The 22,717-nt window shown below is 39.9% G+C and overlaps 2 protein-coding genes across 7 annotated transcripts in view; one reads left to right on the top strand and one right to left on the bottom strand.

Annotated features, from left to right (window-relative positions):
- The window catches only part of LOC137177082 (poly(rC)-binding protein 3-like), a 26,074-nt gene extending 4,531 nt beyond the window's left edge, over positions 1 to 21,543 (bottom strand). Inside the window, exons 1-11 of one of the 4 annotated variants that reach the window (XM_067583198.1) lie at positions 20,599 to 21,533; positions 9,434 to 9,603; positions 9,232 to 9,255; positions 9,099 to 9,131; positions 8,889 to 9,005; positions 7,610 to 7,741; positions 7,134 to 7,262; positions 5,317 to 5,460; positions 2,586 to 2,627; positions 816 to 891; positions 245 to 303 (exon numbers count right to left, since the gene is read on the bottom strand). In XM_067583198.1, the coding sequence (XP_067439299.1) occupies positions 245 to 303; positions 816 to 891; positions 2,586 to 2,627; positions 5,317 to 5,460; positions 7,134 to 7,262; positions 7,610 to 7,741; positions 8,889 to 9,005; positions 9,099 to 9,131; positions 9,232 to 9,255; positions 9,434 to 9,508 (831 nt within the window). In that variant the 5' untranslated portion in view covers positions 9,509 to 9,603; positions 20,599 to 21,533. Of the gene's footprint in view, positions 1 to 244; positions 304 to 815; positions 895 to 2,585; positions 2,628 to 5,316; positions 5,461 to 7,133; positions 7,263 to 7,609; positions 7,742 to 8,888; positions 9,006 to 9,098; positions 9,132 to 9,231; positions 9,256 to 9,433; positions 9,604 to 18,847; positions 19,619 to 20,598 lie in introns of those variants that run through there. The other 3 variants (XM_067583196.1, XM_067583197.1, XM_067583199.1) reach the window with 3 other exon arrangements.
- LOC137177084 (fibronectin type III domain-containing protein 4-like) overlaps positions 7,184 to 22,717 on the top strand; it is a 60,981-nt gene continuing 45,447 nt past the window's right edge. For 2 of the 3 annotated variants that reach the window (XM_067583201.1, XM_067583200.1), the window contains exon 1: positions 7,190 to 7,268. The gene's annotated coding sequence lies outside the window, so the exon portion shown is untranslated. Of the gene's footprint in view, positions 7,269 to 22,717 lie in introns of all 3 variants that reach the window. The other variant, XM_067583203.1, reaches the window with a different exon arrangement.

The following is a 22,717-nucleotide window of genomic DNA, read 5'->3' on the forward strand; positions in this document are numbered from 1 at the left end:
TGTTACTTTTAAGGTGGCAGTGGCAAATGAGCACAAAGTGGCCACAAATGATCCAAACTGCTGTTGACTGGTAACTAAAGAGATGGTGCTGAAGGCAAAATGAAGCCTGTTATTGTATAAAAAATAATCCCTTCTTGGTTTTTAAATGACAAATGTCTCATTTTAAATCACTGTTGTTTGGGAAAGTGGGACAACGACAAATGAAAAAGCATTTGGTGGACATTTTGCTGACAAATGTACTCACATCATTGGGAATGGTGAGTTCATGAGTACTGGCCTGGTTACTGGCATCCAGACCTGCTGCTGAAAACAGGAAGAAGACAGAAAGAGAAGAAGAGGAAGGAAGAGGACATAAAATAGAGTTTGGCACATTGAGGGAGTGAACAGCATTGATGAACTGTAGTCCTGGAGTTTTTTCATTGCCTGGTAGCATTTCTGTGCTCAGCCCTGAGCAGAGCCTACATACATTCAGTAAAATAGCTATCACTTGACAAATTAAAGTCTACTCTCTAAATGACACAAAAAATCTTTGAGGCAATTGCATCGTTTAAAAAAAAGGATGCTATGGGAAAACCATAGAACAAAAAGAAACCTCAACATCAACAAGAGCAGACCACCAGCAGGCCATGTCAATGGCAGTGCACCACAGAGACCAGTAGGAGGAGAACGACGAGAAGAAGAAAAAGAGAAAAGGACAGAGACAGGAAAAGAAGAGAAAAGAGAAAAAAAGGAGGAAGAGAATGTGTTCGTCTCTACAGGTAAAAACGAGAGAAGGAGCTTTGGTAAAGAGGGTCGTCGTGTAGGTGGGTACGTACCGGGGAAGGCAGGGGTGGTCTGTCCGAGGGGGGTAAAGGGGGTTTGCTGCATAGCCAACTGGTGGAGCTTGCTCAACTGCTGAGGGGGGGAGGAGGAGGACAGCAGAGCTATGAGGTCATCGTTAAAAACACGCTGGCGCGCGCACATACACGCACGCAGACACACACATACAGGTCTGTCCGAAACGCTACAAGAGTAGAGAGAGGATCTGAGGAAAAGTAACAACACAGACAGGTGAAGGACAAAGACCAAGAGAGAAAGAGAGAGAAAGAAGAGAAGAAGCTCATAAAGGACTTGGCCTGAGATCGGGGCGTTTGGGGCGAGGTTTTAAAAATCAGCTTATCAAGGATACGTCACCAGGTTAAGGCGAGACACCATTACAGTAGTCAAGCCTACTAAAGATAAAAACATGGTGGACAAGTTTTTTTTTTGACATTTTGGGAAAAGCACAGTTAGTTTTCTTGCCAAGAGTTAGAGCCGTCCCTTAAACCTGCATTTACTGATTTTTTTTTTTTTTTTTTGGCCACCTGGGGGCAGCAGAAACAAGACAACACTGGCATCATCACCTTTTAAGTTGATATGTTGAACTTGTTAGCAAATACTTGCTTATTTCCACTTCCAGCAGTTATGGAACAACATTATCATTCATTTGGAGTCGTGTTTCTATCCACTTGCTTATGAAAACAATGCTATGAGAGCATAGAGAGTGAATCAAAACAGTACATTGTCATTTGATACATTGTTATTATTAGAAATATCAATTATAGCTGCTTTAAATATAAAGCTACACCCATGAGACAGTTAGCTTAACTTGCTTTACCCCCTTATTTAATCGCCAGACATTAAAGTGGTGCAAATTTTCTCATCTAACTCTCAGCAAGACAGAGAATAAGCTTAAATCCCAAAATGTTGAACTATCCCTTTAACTTTTGCTAAGACTTAAACCCTTTAATTTTTAAGGTGACAGTGAGCAGATCTTGTAATTTTCTTAATGTGGCCTCTGGTTTAAGGGACCATATAGTGTTTTTTGCTTGATTCATAAAGCACATCATATGTTTTTAGAGTTTTCTGTCTTCAGTTTCTATTCATTTGACATGGTTTTAAGTGATAAAGCTCGCTTGAGAAAACTAGTGGCAGTGATGATGTGATAATGTAGTCTTTATTTTTGTTAAAAGTAACACTATTGTGGCAGAACTGTAAGTTTAAAAGATGTGTGTTAAAGTTCTTCAAGGGGAACTTCAACATCTTAAATCTGCCAGCGAAGCAGCCTTTCAAATCCAGGAAACTACTTCAGTCATTGTTTTCTTATTTTTTGCCCTCTGGTTTGGATTTTGAATGAAATGCTTTTCGGCAACTGACATTTAAGTCTTGAATGTCAGAACTTCTTTCAACACACCAACAAAGAAGAGTTTCCAAAAGGGTCTCAGCTGACAACTGCACACGGATCTGAAGTGTTCAGTGAAACCACCAGCTGCAAGGAGAGTAGGAAATCTAAAACCTTGCTTAATAATCCTACCAAATCTGGTAACTGCTGCAGGCCAAGCCCCCATGAGGTTTAACGCCAAACAGAGGGCAGGGAGGCAAGAGTCAGAAAAGTTAGAAGATATAGGAATTACATATCAGAAAAAAAGCTGTATTAATATTAACATTTAATATTAATAAGGGTGGAAAGAGAGTAAGAGCCTGCGACTCAAAGAGAGAAATTTGGATGCAGCGAGACAGAATTATGGAGAGTGCAGTGTGGACTGCCTCGTGGGGTTAGCACTCACATCTGGATGTGGGATGGCGTACTGTCCTTGAATGGTATAAGCCTGCAAACATGAGAAGAAGAGCTTATTGTTATCTTGTTACATCACCCGGGACAAGCGCACAAAAATACTCATCGTGTAATTGCATAAGATAAAAAAAACATGCTGCATTTAATCGAAATTTTAAAAATGTAAAAACTGTTGATCCTATAACAACATTCAGCCTAAACAAATTCTAATTTAAGTAAAATCATACAATAGACAAACACATATTATCTTTTGAGTTATATTTTAGTCAGGTTACAAGGAAATCATGCACTATAGACTCCCTGTTATGTTCTCCTATTATTCATCAATCAGATCCAGTTGAACTAAATCAATAAGGGACAAACGAGACAGTGGGGAGGTGAAGGGGAGGGAGTGGAGGAAACCAGAGGAGCGGCCCTTAGAGGAGTTATGTGACTTGACCTATTGGATGTGGGGTTGTAGGGGCCACAGAGGTCAGAACTGAGCTAAATATCATCTCAACAGCCAAGACAGCGACTGGAGCAATACGTGTCAAGTCTGGATACGAGGTCAGTTCAGTGGAAATTTAGTGAATCTAGCAGTTTTGAAATGAAAAACTCAATAATAGACCTCCAGATTTAAATATTTTATGGCATTTCCCAGTAACGTCCCATTCAAAAATGTTAAATAAACTAGAAATTAAAGGACCAGTGTCTAGGATTTAGTGGCATCTAGCAGTGAGGTTACAGATTTCAACCCGTTCCCTTCTAAGCGTGTAGGAGAACCTATTGTGGCCGCAAAAAATGTGTTTGTTTGTCTATTCTGGGCTACCGTAGAAACATGGCGGTGCAACATGGCGGTCTCCGTAGAAGAGGACCTGCTGCCTCTGTAGATATAAAGGGCTCATTCTTAGCTTAAAAACCCCCACAAAGATTCTTATTTTCAGGTGATTATACACTAATTAAAACATACTTATGAATGTATTACTCCTTATCTGCCAATATTTCTGCCAATTGATCCCCCAAATCTTACACACTGATCCTTTAATAGAAATATATTGATTCTTTATCGGTCAGCCTGTCAGCAACTCATGATACTATCAGTTTATTTGGGATGTATCGTTGGTAACTGGATCATTCCAGTGTTATAATGTAAAATCTAGCATGCTAATGGTGGTCAAATATAAAGTTGAAGCGATTTAATTGATTAATTGATTGACAGAAAATGTATCTACAACCCACAAGGACCTGAGTGACGCAATACACATTCCTGCCAACGAGTTCACACTAATGCATCCATCTACAGGTTTGTTGTTAATTGTTAAAATAATCTCCATTAGCGTCTGCGGTTTGCTAGTCTTCCTGGGATCCGTTAGTACACACAAATACACATGGGACGAAATCTATAGATTAACAGTTTAAAATAAACAAAAAATAATTAATAACATGGTCATTTTAAAAGACTGAAACTTGTACAAAACACAAAAAGAGATGGATGGATGTTTCCATTACACCATATTGACTAATACTGTATATTTCACTTGGAGTTTGTATATTTTTTAATTAGAAAATTTGGTGTAGGTTGGTAAATTATTTGTTTTAAGTCTTAATCGACCCTTCTTAGGCAGTGAAGAAGAACACTGCCAGCTAGTAAACAAGGATGTTATCAATAAAGGTTTCAAAATGATAAAAAAGGGTTAAAATGCAGTTTTTTTTTAAATGAAGTTTGTTCGACCTCAAGATTACACACAGCATAGTGCAGTTTGGTGAGAAACTCTAAATGTAAATTGAAACTTTACTCACAAGAAAACTTTGTCTCATGTGATAAAAAAGTTGATATTTTTGGGGGTTTAGAGTGTTGGTCAGACAAAACAAGACATTTTCACGACATTTTATCAGCTAAACAGTTCATCAATTAATTGAAAAAAATTATATGCAGGTAAATCGACAGTAGTCAAAGTAGCCCTTGTCAAATATTAACCAGAGCCTAGTGGAGCCCTATCAAGCCATAATAAGTTATCTAAGTTGGGTGGTTCTCTGCTTATTAGCTTCAGTGTTCTTTGTTCTTTACCCTCAAACCCTGTCATACCTCTCCTGTCCACTAGTAGCCCCCCTCCAGCATTTGTGCTTCTGCAGATCACCTGATTGTAAACTTGCTTCCTATTTACTACCCCAGTCTGACCTGCTGACACCTGTTTACCTGTAAATCTACTTCAACATGCCCAGTATTTTGTTTTCTAGTTCACACCAAGTTGCCAAACTGTGCTGTCTTGGTAAGTTAACAAGCATGTTGATCTTTTAAATCAGTTAGTTACTTTTGTCAGTTAAGTGTAGTTAGTAATTTCATTAAAGTGATTTTAGTATGTTTCCATATATTGACTAGAGATCCTTTAATTGAAGTTTGACATTTTATCAGCTGAAAGTGTTTTTTTTTTTGGCTCTGCCTATGTAGGAAGGGCATGGAGGACCACTGAAAGGGAACACAAAGATCTTTTCTCTGCCTCTGTTCTCATCAATTATTAGGTACGTTAAAAAAAGCTTTAACCAGCATGAGTTGACACCAGATTTATTCAGATTCTCTCTTAATGACTAATGCCATTTATCCCAGTTCTGCTGCGAGTGGCTCGGGGTGATGGATGACGATGAGGGCACAGTAGACAGCAGTGATGGTTTCATGCTAGTCGGGGGGGCAGGTCGGGGAAGTGAGGAAGGGAGGAAAAGTGAGTAAAACCTGGTGCGACACTAACAGGCAGTGGCTGGTGCTGCAGTAAGAGGCTGAGGTTGGCTGTGGACGCCCCCAGTGGGTCTGCTCTTACCTGGCCACCTGAAAAAATGACAGGGGTGGAGGCAGGCTTGGGGCGGTAGGGGATTGTGGCACCTTTCGGTGGGGACTGAGGAGAGCAAAGGAGGAGAGAGTGGGGGGAAGAAGAAGGGGTGAGATGTGGAGAGAGTGTTAGAGCAGAAAAAAGAAAGAAAGAGAAAGAAAGAAAAGAAGTTGCATAAAGTGAGACCAAGAGGGACAGTGCCTTAGGGAAGACAACCTGTGACACTCACACAAAAGTGCTCTTCACTGCGTGTACATGCTGACATAAAATGTCCAAATCGTGGTTCAGTGCACAACTAAACTTGGATTTACCTGGAACATCACTTTCAACTGGATAATGATGACTCTACAATCTGTATTTTAAACATATTTTTAAGTCCGTGTTCTAGAGACTTACAGTCATGTCACAAATGTCCTAGTATCCATGGCTGGTGCCATCATGAAGGCCCAATGGAGAACTGGCTGTGCAGATAGTTAAAATTAATGGTGCAAGAAAAAGAGAGACACCTAAAAAAAAAAGTGTTGATCCAAATCATGTAGCTACAAGCCAGTAATGATAGTTTCTGATGTCTGTAGAAAAAAAATGCAGCACTCCAGAGGTCAAAAACAGCAAAAAAGTCACTTCATTTATTGATGTTTTGGGTGAATTTGATCTAAAATCAGTTTGAGCCTGAGGCCTTCATCAGAGCATGTGTGACAAAATGGATTAGCAGATTCATCAACGTATTAATTTAAATAAAATTTACCCAAAAGATCAACACAAGGTTTTTTTTTGTTTGTTTTTTTTTGCTTGTTTGACCTCTGGAGTGCTGCCTTTTTCTGTTTTTTTGGGAAATATACACATTACTGTTGGCCGAGCCTCCAACTGAAGTTCCTCCTCTGAACTCAATAGTTAGTGCTGTATTAGATATCGAACCAGACAGATATGTTTGCTGCAATACATTGATGGTTAGAGATCCAATTTAGCAAAATAACACATTATCAATACACAAAATCAATCAGATGCGTCCATGGATGGATTACTGAACAGAGCTCAGTTAAAGGTAGAGATGTACTAATCACACATTTTGCTCCTGATCCCAATCAGAGTCTTTTAATATTGAATATCTGCCAATCAAATCCAATCTAATTTGGTTTACAGAGGCTTCAGCGGTGTTTCATTAAAATACAGTGACTTTATTAGTGGTAATAAGTGATTTAAATAATGTTGACAGCAGAATAGCTCCGCTTTAAGAAAAATAGAACCTGCATTTCAAGTTAACTTTGATGATTTCCTGTAATAATTAGTATAGTGTTCTGTAGGATTTAGTATAATATCTGTGCAGAGGAGTGACAGCGTGGATCTGCTGTGGCAGGAAGCTTTGGAGAGGAGTTAGGCTGCCTCTCTTCATCTCCTGTGTGAACAGCAACACTTAGAAAGTTCTGTTTCACCTGCAAAATGTCATCGAAACTGCGTCTTGCACCTATTTTAATCTGGGGGTCTTGCTCCCATTTGGGGGTGTTATGGGTGGCCTTTTACATGCCTGAGTCCAGGGACACATGGTCTCATAATCCGTCCATAGATGCATCAGTTTTGAAGATAGATAATACATAAATTAACCAGGTTAACTGGCCGACCAGCAGGTGTATTTCACCATCAGTATCTTCCATATCAGGTATTTAAATCTCAAAATGTGGTCGTTGTAAATAATGTATTTTTCTATTTCCTTTGATGTTTATCCTCCCTCCTCCATACTGTACCTCAAGCATCACCACACATATCTGTTTGACACACTGGATGATGGCCTCTGGGGCCCCTGAGATCGTCACTGCTCTCTCGGTGGAGTTGGGAAGCATGTCACCTGCGACCTGGACCTGAGCTCCTGTGGACTGGAGGTGAGACGGAAACACAAACACATGTATATAGAGATTCAGCTTTGTCCCTGGTTTCTTTTTAAACAAACTGAATGCCAATAACTGATATCAGAGCAGCAAAATGAACTTTGAGCTTTAGATGTTGGGGATTATAGGAGTTAAAGCATAAATGGAAACCATATGGATCATAAATATGGGATTTAGGAAGCTTAAATGGGAACTATAAGGAGTATTCTGGTTTTTGAAATCCTTCGGAAACTAGTGTAATATCTGTTGAAATTGCATTTACAGAGATCATTCATATAGAGAAATGAAGGGCAAACTCACAACGTTCAGATTTTTTACTATTATTTGTACTCTACCTCTCTCATTTCTTTGATTTTGGAGCCTCCTTTGCCAATGAGGGAGCCGCACTGGCTGGCCGGGACAACAAGCCTCAGGGTTACAGGGGGTTTACTGGTGGCTGGACTGTTGCTCATGGAGTTGATTATATCCTGAGGGGGAGGAAGGAAGTTTTATCAGATGATGAGATGAGATGAGATGAGACTGTGTCCTTTTACAGCTTGTTATATACAGTGTTGACTTTGTAGAAATCTACCTTCAGGCTGTTAAACAGAAGATGTAGTAGAACAAAACTACCTTCAAATAGCTGAGTATATTTCTCTTAACATTCCCTTTTTGGAGGATGCAAATGTCTATTCTGCGTATATTAATGTTTTTCATTTTGCTTCCATGTTTTTTGACTGCATTAGTAATTGAATACTAATATTTAAGTACAAATTTGAGACTTAATACTACTTCCAGAGGGAAATATTGTACTTTTTGCTCTGCTACATTTAATTGGTAGTTATAGTTAATTTGTTACTTTACAGATTAATATTTTACACTTAAAATAACTAGTTTAACTGCCCAGCAGTGTATAAAGTAGCTCCAGCCTCAGCATTAAAGTGCTGCCAACACATTAAAGTATCAGTAATACTAATCCAGTATTATAATATTTGATATAATATATCACAGACTAATGAGTACTTTTACTTTTGATACTCAAGTACATTTAGCTGATGATACATCCATGCTTTCACATTTTTAATGCAGTACTTTTACTTTTGACAGAGTATTTTTTACAGCGTAGTATTGCTGCTTCCATACTTCTTCTACCACTGCTACACACACAGATATTTTTTTACATAATTTTATTACTTATTTTCTATTTGTGTGCTTTACTCTGTTTGCTTTTTGCAATATTTTGCTTCTGCAATGATAATATAATCACATAGTAATCTAGTATCTTATAGAGAGGCTACATCTGTATGTTTATATCTGGGAATTTATCAGTGTATACATAGTCATTCCTATCCAAAGTGTTTTGGATACACTTTGGCTTGGTCCGGCTGGGAGCATGCTGATACGACACCCAAATCAAAACACAGTACTGGCCCACTTTCAAAGGGTGTTGCAAGGTTAGATCAGCGTATTTCTGTCCTACATAACGGGGCCAAGCCTGCTTTGTATTCCAATGGAATGAGTCAGTAGAGGCGCTACTGGATAGCACAACCACAGCAGACTCAGCAGGGTGAGGTATGTGTGCAATATAAGAAAAACAAAACAGACTTTGTAGTGTTAAGATGGTAAATGTTATACCTCCTCGAACTTGTAGGCTATCATGGCAAAGGCCTTGAAAATAGCATCTGTTGGCCCGGTGATGGTGACTATTCGTTCAGGGCAGTTCCCTTCTGAAATGTTAATACGGGCACCACTCTATATGGCAAAAAAAAGAAGAAAATTCATGATTATGTGCCAAAAACAACATACCAATAATAGATTTTTTTTTTACAGAAATGCTTTACTTACATCTTCGCGCATTTTCTTCACCGTTTCTCCTTTCTGGAAATGAAAGAAAGGGACAGTATTGAGATGCTGTGTGTGTTTCCCACAGGCATTACAGTGCTTTACATGGTCTGTTTGTTATATTTGTGATAAATACCTTTCCTATGATGCTTCCAACCTCCTGCAGAAACACAAAACCATTGTTAGCTGTGTCTTTGCCACAGGGGCCCCTTGAAATGATCTATTTCCTTTAAACGCATAATTGGACAAGTTGCAAGACGGAGAAAGTAACAGAATAGGAAATTGGAATTCATTGCCCGAGAAGCTTTTTTTTTTTGCGTGTGTGTTTGTTTCCGTACCTTGCCGTGCATCAGCAGCCTGATGGTGAGGGTCACATTCAGTCCACCTTCTGATTGGACCTTGATGGGCTCCATGTCGGGATTGGATGTGAAGGAAAGGGGCGTGGTCGCGTGAGAGAGGAGTTCAAGGGCCAACGCGAGTGTGATGGTGGAGTCAGCCAACCGGTCACCTGCCGGATGAAGAATAAAGACACACGTGCTGAGATGAGGCCAAGCAGATACCAAGCGGGGACTGATGTGTGTAATTGGTTTTCCATTTTCAGCTCGCTGTGTCACTGAGACTGAGGCACTTTAGTCAGTTCAGTGAATGTGAAATTGCAACTTAGTGATGAAAATACAGCTGGTGATACATTATTGGGATCGTCTTATGTTGAGACTTTTCCATCACTGTGGGTGACAGAACCCAGATTTTCTGTTTATTAACTGTAATACAAAGACTACATACTGTATCTATTGAGCTGACTCAATACCAAGTAAGATTACTGTAATAAGATGAGACTGAAGAGGCTTGCGATAATCTATATATGTATATATTTTGTGTCTCTGCCCTGTCTATGACACCCATTTGTTTCAAAGGAAGACATAAAAAGCGGGTCACAAACCTTAAAAAGGGCTTAAAAAAGGCTCAGTAATTTTCTAAAACAGCTGGGTATTGTAGTTTTTTAGCAGAAGTCACTCAAACAGCAATAAAATGTGCATTTGCTGGGAACTAAGTTCAGCAGCGTATTAATCCCCATATGGTGCTCTAGTAAGTATTTCTGGCAGCAGGACTGTGTATGTGAGCTGGAATCTAAACGAACCACAGTGTGTGTTCATGTCACTCAGTGCAACGGCGCGGCTTAGTGATGTGTTTTAATAGTTTTTGGGGCAACAATGAAGCGCTATGACACAGACGAATAAGATATATCAGAAAATACATGTCAGTAGGACTTTTCATTGTTGGTTTTGGTCTTTTCATTGAGAGAAATATAGAATATCACTAAGCATCCTTTAACGTGGGTCTTGAGGATCTATCAGAATCTACTATTAGTGATTTTATTATCTCAGTTTTGTGCTTATGTGTCGCATATTCCTAAATTTAACGTTTTTAATCAAATTGCCACACAGCAAACCTGGGGCCACGTAATATAAGTACAGATAGTAGGAAGAAAGACGGGTTATAATATATATAAAAATCCCCAGATAATAAAAGTCGTTCCAGGATGTAAATGTAACTATTCGATGCTGCGAGAACCTCTGTCACAAACTAGTGACATTTTCAGAACTATATTGGACTGTCCTTTTGACAAAATGAGCTGCAGTCCCCCCCCCCATGTCTGAAAAGCCTGATGCGATACACAACAGTTTGCAATAAAAGCCATTGAAATGTAGGTCAGCATATGTCTCTTCAGTCACAAGATGAGCCATCGAACGTCGAGCGCCATATTTATTTTTATCAAGCCCATTTCAGCTGGATCCCATCTAATTCTGGCTGACAAGTGATGTAATGACTCAAGCCAGACTTCAGTCTCCACAGCGAACACAAGAGGGCGCTTCAGTCCACAATCTCACTCCCAGACAGTGAATCTGCAGCCCAGCAGTCAGAGCTGGATGTTTTTAATCTGGTACCATTTAAATAATAATAATAATAATAACACAAAGGATACATTGGAAACTTTTTCCCACATAAATGAAGAAATGCTCTAAAATAACTCTGAAATGTCTTGAAACAGCATTCATATTGTGATATTTTAAAGAATTGCTGTTTACACAGCGTTAATTAATGGCTTTAGCTGATTACAGTAATAACACTCTTCAAATGATTGTTTGTTAATTGGAATAAATTATCTCCTTACATTAGAAGGCAAACACATTTAGAGTGTGAGAGTGCAGACACACTGAAATAATGATTGTAGATGATGAAGGCTTAACAACTTCAATTATGAAAAATTTATGTAAATAAGAATAAATATGAGTGGAGCAGATAAACTACGTCGTGCAGGTTTTTAGGCACCAAGCAAATTAACTGACGACAGTTTGAAGCGCGTTAAGATAAATTTTTCCACTGAATATGTGAATTAAAAGGAATAAATATTAACTTTTTCCCTTTTCCCCAGCTGTCATATGAAGTATATGAATAGTAAATCACTCAGATTGATAATTACACATTGATATTTAATCACAGGAAACATCATGAAGCTTCACATCTGATGCTGAGCTGCTACATTTTGAGATTGACTGATTAAAAACACAATAAACAGGATTAAATGTCACATGTAGGGAAACATCTACAGCGCTAAAATATAGATTGAAGATTACATATATATATATATATTTTCTTTTTCTGATCTACGTTGCAGCCGGCCTAAAGACAATATGTGGAAAGAAAATCTCCCGTAGCGCCTGACCTTGGCTGAACAGACAGACAATGTCACTGTCTGCCAATCAGAGGCGCTGCACGCTGTGTGAAAATGGAAACGTTTTTTTTTTTTCCTCATCTCACGTATCACTACTGCGTGTCTCTGCCTGCTTCCTAATTGCAGATTAATTAGCAGATATAATTTACAATTATGGTCTCGTCTTGGCTGTCGATAGCAAGGGAAGGAGATTCGTTCAAAAAGGTGAAACAAAAGCTGTGAAATAGCTCTTGACCAGCTGTGTACGTTTAATCAAAAATAAGAGAACAAGTGAGTTTCTAAGCAGCACAGGTGATGCTATGATTTGATTAAGACTCTTATATCCACAGTCTGAATCGTGCTTTCAACGTGACTTGAAATGATTCATGCTTCTCTGCAGGTTATCGGGTTGAAGGATTGTCTCTTGAACTTCTTGACCTCTCACTGCCACCTCGTTGAGGGCTTTGAAAAAGACACAGCAGGAGCCTAAATAGGCACCCAATTAGATTTACTCCTCTAAATGCTGCCTAAACTCACTACAGAGCTGCACACAGGCCCCCATACTAATCTCGGTGCTGGGTTGGTCTAAGGGGAACCCTGAGACAGGTGATGACAGTTCAGCTGCTTTGACGGGCCAATCACAACAGCTGAAAGATTTGCTACAACATCACATGACAGGAAGTGCAATATACATTTTAGGATTTAGGCTTTTAGCTCTTGCAGCTATCGGCAGCTATCACATAGTTTAAGCTGTCAGGGTCTTTAATTATAAACAGTGGCTTCAGTAAGTAAATCAAGTTGCAACTAACGATTATTTTAATTATCTTTTATTGATTGATTTTATCTATAAAATGTTAGAAAGAGATGCTCGTTAAAGCAAAATATATTCAGTTTACTATGATTTAAAGCAGAAAAAAGTAGCAAATCCTCAAACTGGAGAAGCTGCAACCAGAGAACGATCAGTGAATTGACTGGAATCGATTATTGCAGTTTAATTTTCTGTTGATTGACTAATCGATCAATCATTGCAGCTCTAAATGTCAAACAATAAAGACTCCTTGACTCTTATGTGAAATAAGTGAACTACAACATCATAAGAGAGGTAGAGAAGATATAGAAGCACAGTAAGGGAATAATAACATCATTTTGATACAGATAAACTACTTAATAACCGAAGAACAAAAATTAATTAATTGTAGCTTTAAGCATTTATATCAAAAAACCTGATAGTAGTGAGGTTGAGGGGTTGATATGCTGCCGTCACAGAGATTACAAGTTACTCAAATGCAGGTAGTTTCGAACTAAACCTACAGATATGTTGAAAATAACTTCTTTTTTTTTTTTTTTGCAATAGACTTAAACGTCCACCACTGGATCCAGAAATTGTGCCTCCTCTAATCTACGCTGCATGCAGAGGAGAGCTGAGGGATCGGTTGGTTGGAGGCCAGGGGAGGTTCGAGAGATAAGGACAGGGATTCTGTTGCCAGCTGTCTCTCCAATCTCCCAGAGGAGACCAGATTACATAAAAAGCCTTAATCCGGGTTTAAGACCCAAGCCAGAGGTGCAGGTCCTCTCTAGGGGCGGGAGGAGGAGGAGGAGGGGGAGGGAGGGAGGGAGGGAGGGGAGGGCAGTACTCATGGCGCAGTACTCATCCTCTTCAAGACTACAAATTGAGTGTTTGAGGGCAAAGAGGTGCTTAAAGAAGAGAGTTTAAGTGCTTAAAACATCATCTATCTTTGAGAAATACTGAGGGATAAATGATGAAAGAGGGAGGCTCGTTTCAGGTTTAAAAACTGTAAAGCAGCCATATGCCAGATAAGTTGATTGGCTTGTGCTGCACGCGTCTCCGTTCTCTCGCCACTCCGCATTCTCCGCATGATAATGAACTGCCCCTGAAATAAAATATCTTCAAACAGCCTCCTCTGCCGTGATTAAGACACTGAAAGTGGGATATTCTGCTGTCGATTTAGGTCAACAAAAATGAGTCTGTCGGACCTCAGACATGAAAGAGGTCAGCGTTAAGAGCTTCGTTTGAATAGTCGTCCTCCCAGACAGTATTTTGCTCATACTGTACGTCCTGTAGCATAATAGAATTAGGTCAAGGCCTTGTGAATCATTTGCCCCAATGGGCTAAAACCTTCCAGCAAATAGCCAGTCGTTTTATTTTAAGGTCTGAATTTCATATTGTTAAAAAACTACACTTTAAAATCTCTTAAACATCCACTTAAAAGCTTCAAAATAAGCATATTATCTTGTTAAATTACATGGTTAAAGTCCCTGCTCTGTGGCCACTTCTGCTGATCATTTCAAACACATTGTGCACGCATCGATTTTGTAATTTTCCTCCCCCGTCTCTTTGTTAATCAGGCAGGAAGTTGGAGGAGGGAAATGAGAAATGTAGAGAGGGATGGTAGGGAATTTTTCATGACATCTGATGGGGAAAGTGGGTCATGCTCGGTGTTGCAGTGCTGCTAGCCTCCTCCTCTATGGCAGCTATTGAATTAATCACGCTTTACGCTCGGCTGGACAACGCAGTGCACAAAATGGCTCCCCCCCCCCCACCCCCCCCCACCCCCTCCCAACCCACCACCCCCACTACCCACCCACCCCCTCGCCTCCCATCTCTCCCTGCGTCTGCTCAGCGCTCGCCACAGAAAAGACTCGTGCATTGCTCTTGAAGAACTTGGATCTAAGGTCTCCTCTCTTTTATCTGTTGGTGCCCATTTATGTACCGCTAACAATGAGGAGATGCTCCCGTTGTGCTGAGCCACTGGGCTGTAAATGATGGACTCGCAAATGGATGAAAAAGCAAAGTTAAGCAGAGATATTAGATATGTGAAAGTGCTTTTGGTGAAGAGGAATACTGGACAGGGCTAGGATTATTGATCATTAATGCCCTCTTTTAAAGTATATAGTGTTTAAGAGCATGGGAAATGTTGCATGAATCAAGCAGCGTCGGCTAATGATGGCTATATATTTTTATCTACCTCTCTGATAGTAAAAAGGCAGAGACTGCTGCGGATATAGATGGATCTCATTACCATCAACTGTCTATAAAACTGGACGCTCCCCTGCCTCTGCCCTGCACTTCAGGCCGCTGCACAGCTGAGTGACCATCAACTTGCTTTGGCCCTTTTAACATGGTCTACATCACCCTGTCCAGAGTAGTTTTAGCTATAAAATCTTTTAGCATAAATCTGAAAATGTCACAGATAAAAGAAAAAGTTCAAGACTTATTTCTCATATAGTTTTGAAGACACCTTTTCTTAAGTCGTTTGTTGTGGTTTTGAAAGGAGAGAATATAGGATGATTCAGTTTTTAGCCATTTCTATTGATTATAGATTCAATTCAAAGGCTGTTGCTGTTTTGCATTTCGAGAGGGATATGATGGATGAAGTCTCTACTTCTCTCTGCTGATAAATCACCTCTCTGACTCCAACTTCCAGCCTGTGTGTGAGTTGTATATTATATTTAAGAACAGACATTTAAAGACACTGTGTTCACTGCTCAAGAGAAGTATTGAATACTGCTATCGGCCATTTTCAATTACAAATATTCAGTTTATAAATTTAGATGAAACAAAATTCAAAACCCCAAAAGAACTATTAAAAAAACATCTCAAAATAAGTTATCATATAATTACGTTGCCATACAATCATCACTGAGACACACAGAGAGATGCGGTTACTCAATAGAATAGCTGACAAACAGAGAGAGAGAGAGGGAGAGAGACATCTGAAATCCTGTAAAGAAAATCATTAAATGGACGGCCGGCAGTCTAATCTAGGCCAAAGCCCCTGTCATCTGTTCCATCCTAATCCACATATCTAGAGATATGTCATTATGACATTTTGATATAAAACCCTTCATGAATATACACCAGAGCCGAGCGGAAGCTGCAATGAAATTGAAGCTGCTGTTGAATAGCTTCACTCCAAAATGTCTAATTTATAGAAAAAAAACATTTTTTTTGATGATTTAATTAAAGTAAATTGGATTTTCTGCCTTGTGACATAATCTGCACTTTGCAAAACCTTGAATAGAAGAATGTTAAGTAAATATCAGAGAGATACTTTAAGGGTTAGCTTGATAACTTTGGTATTTTAATTGCAACGATGTGCTTGCGATGCACAGCCACCCTTTCAACTTCTCATCTGTGATGTTTACATGTGGAGTTAAGTCATAATCAGAGGCCAAGAGGGATGCCAGTTCAGGGAATCAGCCTGTCCTAAGCAGACTTACACTTAAATGTAGTCCTTGTTTATCTGTACTTCAGATGGTATGAAAGGAGTGCCCACCTCTCAGCCCTGTGACATTTTACAGCTAACTTTATTAGGATTCATATTATTAGGATTAATTCATAAGTTTTCAGTCATTTCTACTGTAAACTAAACTTTTACTAAACAGCCAATTATTTTACAGTTCAAGTGCAATTTGGCAAATGGTTAGTTTTCAGTGAAAGCTGGTGACTCAGAGAGTAGATGAGAGCATGTTTTGGTTAAATGTGAAGCAGGGTAAGGTCAGTTTAAAGGTAAAGAGGAATGAAAAAAGTGTTTATGGCTATCAAAAACCTCTTAAAGGTGAATAAAATGGTCATGTCCTATTGATTTCTTAATCTTTCTCATCGCTGACAGTGTTAGAAAACTTCATTACTGTTTCTCTACAAACACAAACACTCTTCAAAACCAATGAAAATGCTTTAAAATGTACAAAACCCTTTCAGTAAACATCCAAAAGCTGTAATACAAATCTCTACTGGGGATTGAGCACCACATTCATGTTGTCCAGTGCTTACATATGGCGTTAAATATATTTTACTGGATTTATCATATTGTCAATCCTCTTACAAAAATTGGAAAATGCTTTGTTACCCTTTGTACTATTATTAATTTGTACAATATTTTCTTCACAGAAGACTTGGGAATGCTTGCAAAACAGCAAACAAGCATCAGCAGATGTGTGCATCTGTAATTGAGGCAATTAATCAACTCAACCAAAGGAAAAGGTTTACATGTAATGTAGCCAATATGTTAGCTCACGACTGGGGTACTCCCTCACTTAAATGTTTGTGCTCCAATTAAGGGAGAACAAAAGGGAAATTAACGTGCATATAGGGCAGCAGAGGGGGAGCACAGAGGGTGACCTCGTTGATCCATATGTTTTCACAGGATCTCTTCAAAGCATCTCAGTTCCGCGTGGAGGGACTTCTTACTTTCAGGACAATTTGCCACTTTAAGTCATAAAAATTCATGTTTGGAGAGCAAAAGTTTGTGACAGGGAAAGTAACAGAAATGTAGAAGTCTCTGAGGAGCTGGCAAAAAGATAGATACTAAATAATTGCAGGCGATGGCCGCTCCTGTCAGGAATAGTAACAGTAGACAGCTCGAGTAGAATGAGTTACACAGAGTCCTGAGGTTTTCACCCTCGGTTTACTGGTATATGAGCAGCTCTTGTCTCGTCTGGCGCAGGCTTTTGTTGTATGTGGTGCGTTGCAGTGCGGCGGGGTGGGGGTGGGGGGGTGGGGGGGGCGTCTACCCAACCGGCCTTCCTATACGCCACTATGACAGTGCTCTCAAGAGCTGTCAGCCCACATCAGCAGCCCAGCATCCTGATACCTCAGCCTAAATCACAATCAAAACCGTGGCCACCACATCCTCAGTAGATAGTCACCACAACCAGTCAAATCAGAGAACGCAACGAGCAGGGAAGACAAGGGGACCAACTATCACCAAGTAGCTTTAAAAGTACCTCAGAGTACTATGTGTTCGCTTAAAATAGTACATGTGTGGGGGGGGCGGGGGGTAGTACAGTGTAAAAGGCTTTACAATGCAGGCACACCATGTTGTGCTGTGAATGCGGCGCTAAGAGCTGAGCGTTAAGTCGGCCATTTTAGATTTGCCACAATTTGTAATGTGAGATCACTGCTTGTCACAAAGTCATGGCTTCCATGCGCGTCGCTTTCACTGAGCACTTATGCGGAAAGGGTCCAGAACACGTCCCTCTTTTATATGGTCTCCCCCCTTTTTAGCAAATTTTTATTGTCATTCCTGTCACACCATTTTCCGTCATTGCTCTATTTTAGTAATGTCACCTACAGAACGCACATAAATTTGTGAGCATAAAAGACTTTCACTGTTGATCTCGCTGCCAAACGACAAGCTTTTTTTTTTTTTTTTTACCCAAACAAAGGAGTTATTCATCAGCGTATTTCAAGTCGAATGCAGCTTTTGAGGTAATGCCAAATGACATTTTTGGTCTATGACTAGCCAAGAATAAGGCCATCAGCAGTGCTAATATCAGCGTGACGATAATTGGAATAATGATCTCGGGGCAGCTGATGTATCAATTCCACTGACCATCATGTTACGTTATCATTCCTACAGTGAAAAAGGTCAGTCTGGCTTCATACTTAACAGTAGATGAGTAGCAGTTCCTTAATAAAACACATTGCAGTTATCATTTGTTTCATGTTCCGCATGCAGAGGTAATTCCTGAACAATAAAATCGCTCATGCTTGAATCTGAGCCAAGACAATGAACACCCAAACAAAGATAATCAAGAGACCCCCAAAAGCAAAATCGACTGACCATAAAATTGACTATTCTCTGGGGAAAACCAAAATATTTCCACACTGCATGCGGTCACTTTATTCGGGTGCGCTGAGGATAAGTTGAGAAAATGTTAACTAGATGTACTTTGAATAACCAGATTAGATAACGAGTCAATAAGTCGTATTGTTTCACAGCTCATTATCGGGATAATGATTATTCTTGGCTGTGGGTTAGTTATCAAGTTAATTAAATATTGATGGCGTTACACAACTCAACATGGAGCTGTATTTCATGCAAGTTTTCAACAGTTTGATTCTTTTGGAAGTCCAGAAACCATGTTCATGACTCAATCATATTTTTCTATAAATAAAAAAAAATGCAATTAATCATTTGAATACTATCATTCTAGGATAACATCCTGAAGCACATCTTGGCCTAGGCTTCACCCAATGATTCTTCATAACAGCCTTAAAAAAAAAAGAGTTTACCTTAATGTAGCGCAGGATACTGTCGATGACGACCACTTTCGGCGTTGCAAGATTAAAAATTGCAAAGGGAAAATGATTTTTTTCCCCTCTTCCTTTTGCTCTGCCCAGGACAAACCGTGCCACCCTATTGGTCCGTACCAACAGGTCACATGAGCGACGAGAGAAACACGTGACAGTTCTCGAAATTATATGATTAAACGAAACTGGCTGGCAACCTCAATGAGCACAGTTTTGTTGCTGCTGTGTGATACTCTGTTTGCCATACTGTTTGGTGTCAAGTGTAAATAGGCCGTATGATGAGGCGTAATCTGGGTGACCATCACCCACCGCCCTGTCAGCCGCCCCCCTTGTTTCGGCTGCAACAAAAGGAGGGCATGCCCAGTGAGGCACACGGGCATCGTGGGGGCATGTCTGGGGATGAGGTGGTCTGAATCAGAACTGTAGCCTCCAGGGTGTTCATCTGTCCCAGGGGAGGGTTGAGCACCCCCGAAAACAACCGAGCTATCGTCCTTGTCATTGTTGATAACAATCGACGCAAAAATAACCTCGCTACACATTAAAATAATGCCTTTCTTATAGTAAAAACACAGTGATTGTTATGTGCAGACTTTAGGAAGTCACTCAGGACAGTTGAAGAACTTTTGGGCTTGAAGCAACCAAACACCTCAAGAAGTAGAGGTCAAACCAATCTCACGCAGCCCCAACAGCGCACAAACACACTACCATGACATGCATATCCTCTCCAGCCTCTCTGTTCCTCTGCTTTTTAATCTGCTGCAGTATGTGTGTGTAGGGGGGGGGGGGGGGGGGGGGGGGGGGGGGGGGGGGAGAGGGTTGTGTATCTATCTGTAAGTGTGTATGTGCAGAATTACAGAGCTTTGGAGGCATCCCATCCAGATTTTCCAATCCAGCACAAATCCAGCCCTCATGTCAGATGGACAGTTGTGCAGAGCTTAATCTGACATTATTAGGGTTGGACGACAGCAGCAGCAGAACACTGCGTTTAAGGGAGCTGCCAGTGAAAAGAAAACACTGGAGTTATGCTGTCTGGATTAGGGGCAATGCAGACAATGAAGAACGTGTTTCACATCATTGTCAATTGTTTTCATTTAGCACAGATGCTCTCCATGCAAAATCTGGTCTAAGTCCTATACCGAACAAAATAAAGACTCTGTAATGAGGTTTCTGATAGGCATGGGCTTTTAATATTTGTACCTATACAACACAAAATGGTAACCATGCCTTTACCTACCCACCCGACTGTAAAATGGCCTATGGGATAAACTACAAATAGAGCATTAAATTTGCTCCACATTGAATCATAAGAGGCAAAGGAGGAGTGTGTGGGGTAAAATAGAGCGCCACGTCAGAGGAAATCTGCTTTATATTCGAACAACACTGTTGGCTCACCTTCAAAACCCAAAACCAAGAGTGGTGGCAGCCCTTGAAAAAAAAAAAAAAAACTAGTTTACATAACATTCTTGTATAATTGAGTAAAGTCTAATCTTCATCAGTGCTAAATGCACTCTGTGTTCAGTCCTTTGAGAAATGACATAATCTGTCAAACATGTATTAATGGCTTAAGAGAGCCATAATAAGCCATCTAAATGAAAAACTAAAAAAAATATAAATAATTCTCTGCTCAACAGATTGGCAGAAAAATAAATCTTGCTTTATGGCGGTTGTCAAGCATTCTCGAGCAGGCCTTTTTTAATAAGGCACATTCTTAGGTCAAAGGTCAAACTGCTTACCGGTTAAGATGTAGGGAAGCTCCTGATCAGGAGAGAGGAGGTGCAGTCTGGGAGTTTAGGACCAAGATGGCAGATTATGGGCACACTAAGGAGTCGAGAAGCAAAGAGAGCCCTATAAGTTGACTAACCCCCCGCCCATGGCCTCCAGCAAGGTGATGAACCCAGACCGGTCCAGCAAACACTGACCACCCCCCATTACCACCCCGCCCCTACCAGAGCCTGTCCTCATAGCCACCCACATCTCCTATCAGGGTGCCAGGGTCCTAATGGAGGCAGAAGGGCGTGAAGGAGAGAGTGAGGGAGATCACACTGACAGTCAATCCCACCGATTGTTGGCGAACACAGGAGAGTGGCGACAAAAGGGGGCCGAGTCGACCCCACGAGGTAGCAAGTACTGAGAGATCAGGCAGCAGAATTCAATTTCTGCATGTTTGTTTATTAAATTATTAACTATATAGTGTAAAAGTGTATAAACATTCATACTGGTTATGGAATATCTGGAATTGCAGGACATTTTAGAGGTGTATTCCATCAAGCAAAAGTCAGACTCTGGGACAAATCTCTTGGGAAGTTGAGGAATATCAGATCACATTTTCAAATGGGTCATTTTATAGGCATAAGACTATTTTTCCCAACTTGAGTCACACATTTGTTTCTACACAAAGTTCAACTAAAAGTGGAAAAACCAGAAAACTAAGATTGCAAGTAGAAAAGACTAAAAAGGTGAGATAAACTCGATATTGATGAAATGGAAAGTCATGGAAAAGTAGTGGAATTGTGTGTGTGTGTGTGTAAAAGAGGCTGATGCGGAGTGGGTGACTGAAGGGTCATATTGGCTCTGAGCTATTTTTGCCACACTTTCCTCTGCAGTCAATGTTGATTTTCCATGAATAACCAACAGCATGTAACTATTGACTGCCAGAGAACTGGACTGTAGCCAGCTAGAGGGGGTATCAGCCCAAAAACTATAAACAGTTTCAATTGGGTTTCAGATCCTTTCATTCTGCTCCACTAGCAGATGGGTTCATTATCATTACTATTATGGCATCAACACTGCTATTATTAATCTACCTGATTAGCACTTTTAAAACAGTTTTATAACCCCTAAATGGGCAAGCACATATCAATATTTTGGAAAATTAATTAATTGCTATTTTGTAACGTATCTAGGCTAAAATTTTTATTCAAAATATGAAATTTATTTTTTAATTTACACTCAGTATCTCCCAATACATTGCCCATTTAGAGTATAAAATTAATTAATAATTAATTGATCATGTCCCAACTTTTAAAACATTTTATAAACAATTAGTTAGCTACTTTCTTTTATGTTTTCCATACAAAATTTTTGAAAAAGTGAGAAAAAAACTGAACAATACATAGTTATATTCACATGTTTTGTTTTTGGAGAAGTAGTGGAGTTAGTGAAGTGGAGAGCTCGTCTGGTGCAGTGAAGCAGCTTGGTGTAGCCGTAGACTAGTGCTCAAACTCAGTTTTTCTCAAACTATTGAAAGGTGAAAAAATTATTGACGTAAAACAAGCAAACAAAAAAAAACATATACACCCCCTTCCCCCAATCACCAACTGACCACCTAACTATATGTAATATTACACAAACTTGTGTGTGTGTGAGAGAGAGAGAGACATCACCATACTACACATCATGTATTATTGCAAACACATACAATACAATGTGTACAGCAAAACCACTAGATCTTTTACACAAAAATTTGCAGTACTCCTCTGATCATTACCCAAACATCTTCTGTCGTTTATTCTGGTTTGCTCTCTCTTCTTCCTCATCAATAGAGCTACCAATAAAATTGTCACTTGCTGTTGTTGCCATCCTCACACTGGCCCTCTGTATACAGCTGATCTTTCTCGTCTTCCTCACTGGTTCCCTCCTCTGAATCTGATCAGGTGGCAAAACTATGGACTTCACCTCTCTTTCTTGCACTGTATAAACTGCTGACAAAATTAGTATTTGACCCATTGCCCCTTAAGTGTTTCTCATGAGATAGGGTTAGGGTCAAATGTGTATTACCCAGTTTACAGAAACCATTTAAGGGCTAATGTGAATGTTGGTGTACCACAAGGCTCTATTCTGGGCCCCCTACTT

This window comes from Thunnus thynnus, chromosome 24 (genome assembly GCF_963924715.1).
Source record: "Thunnus thynnus chromosome 24, fThuThy2.1, whole genome shotgun sequence".
NCBI classification, from domain to species: domain Eukaryota; kingdom Metazoa; phylum Chordata; class Actinopteri; order Scombriformes; family Scombridae; genus Thunnus; species Thunnus thynnus.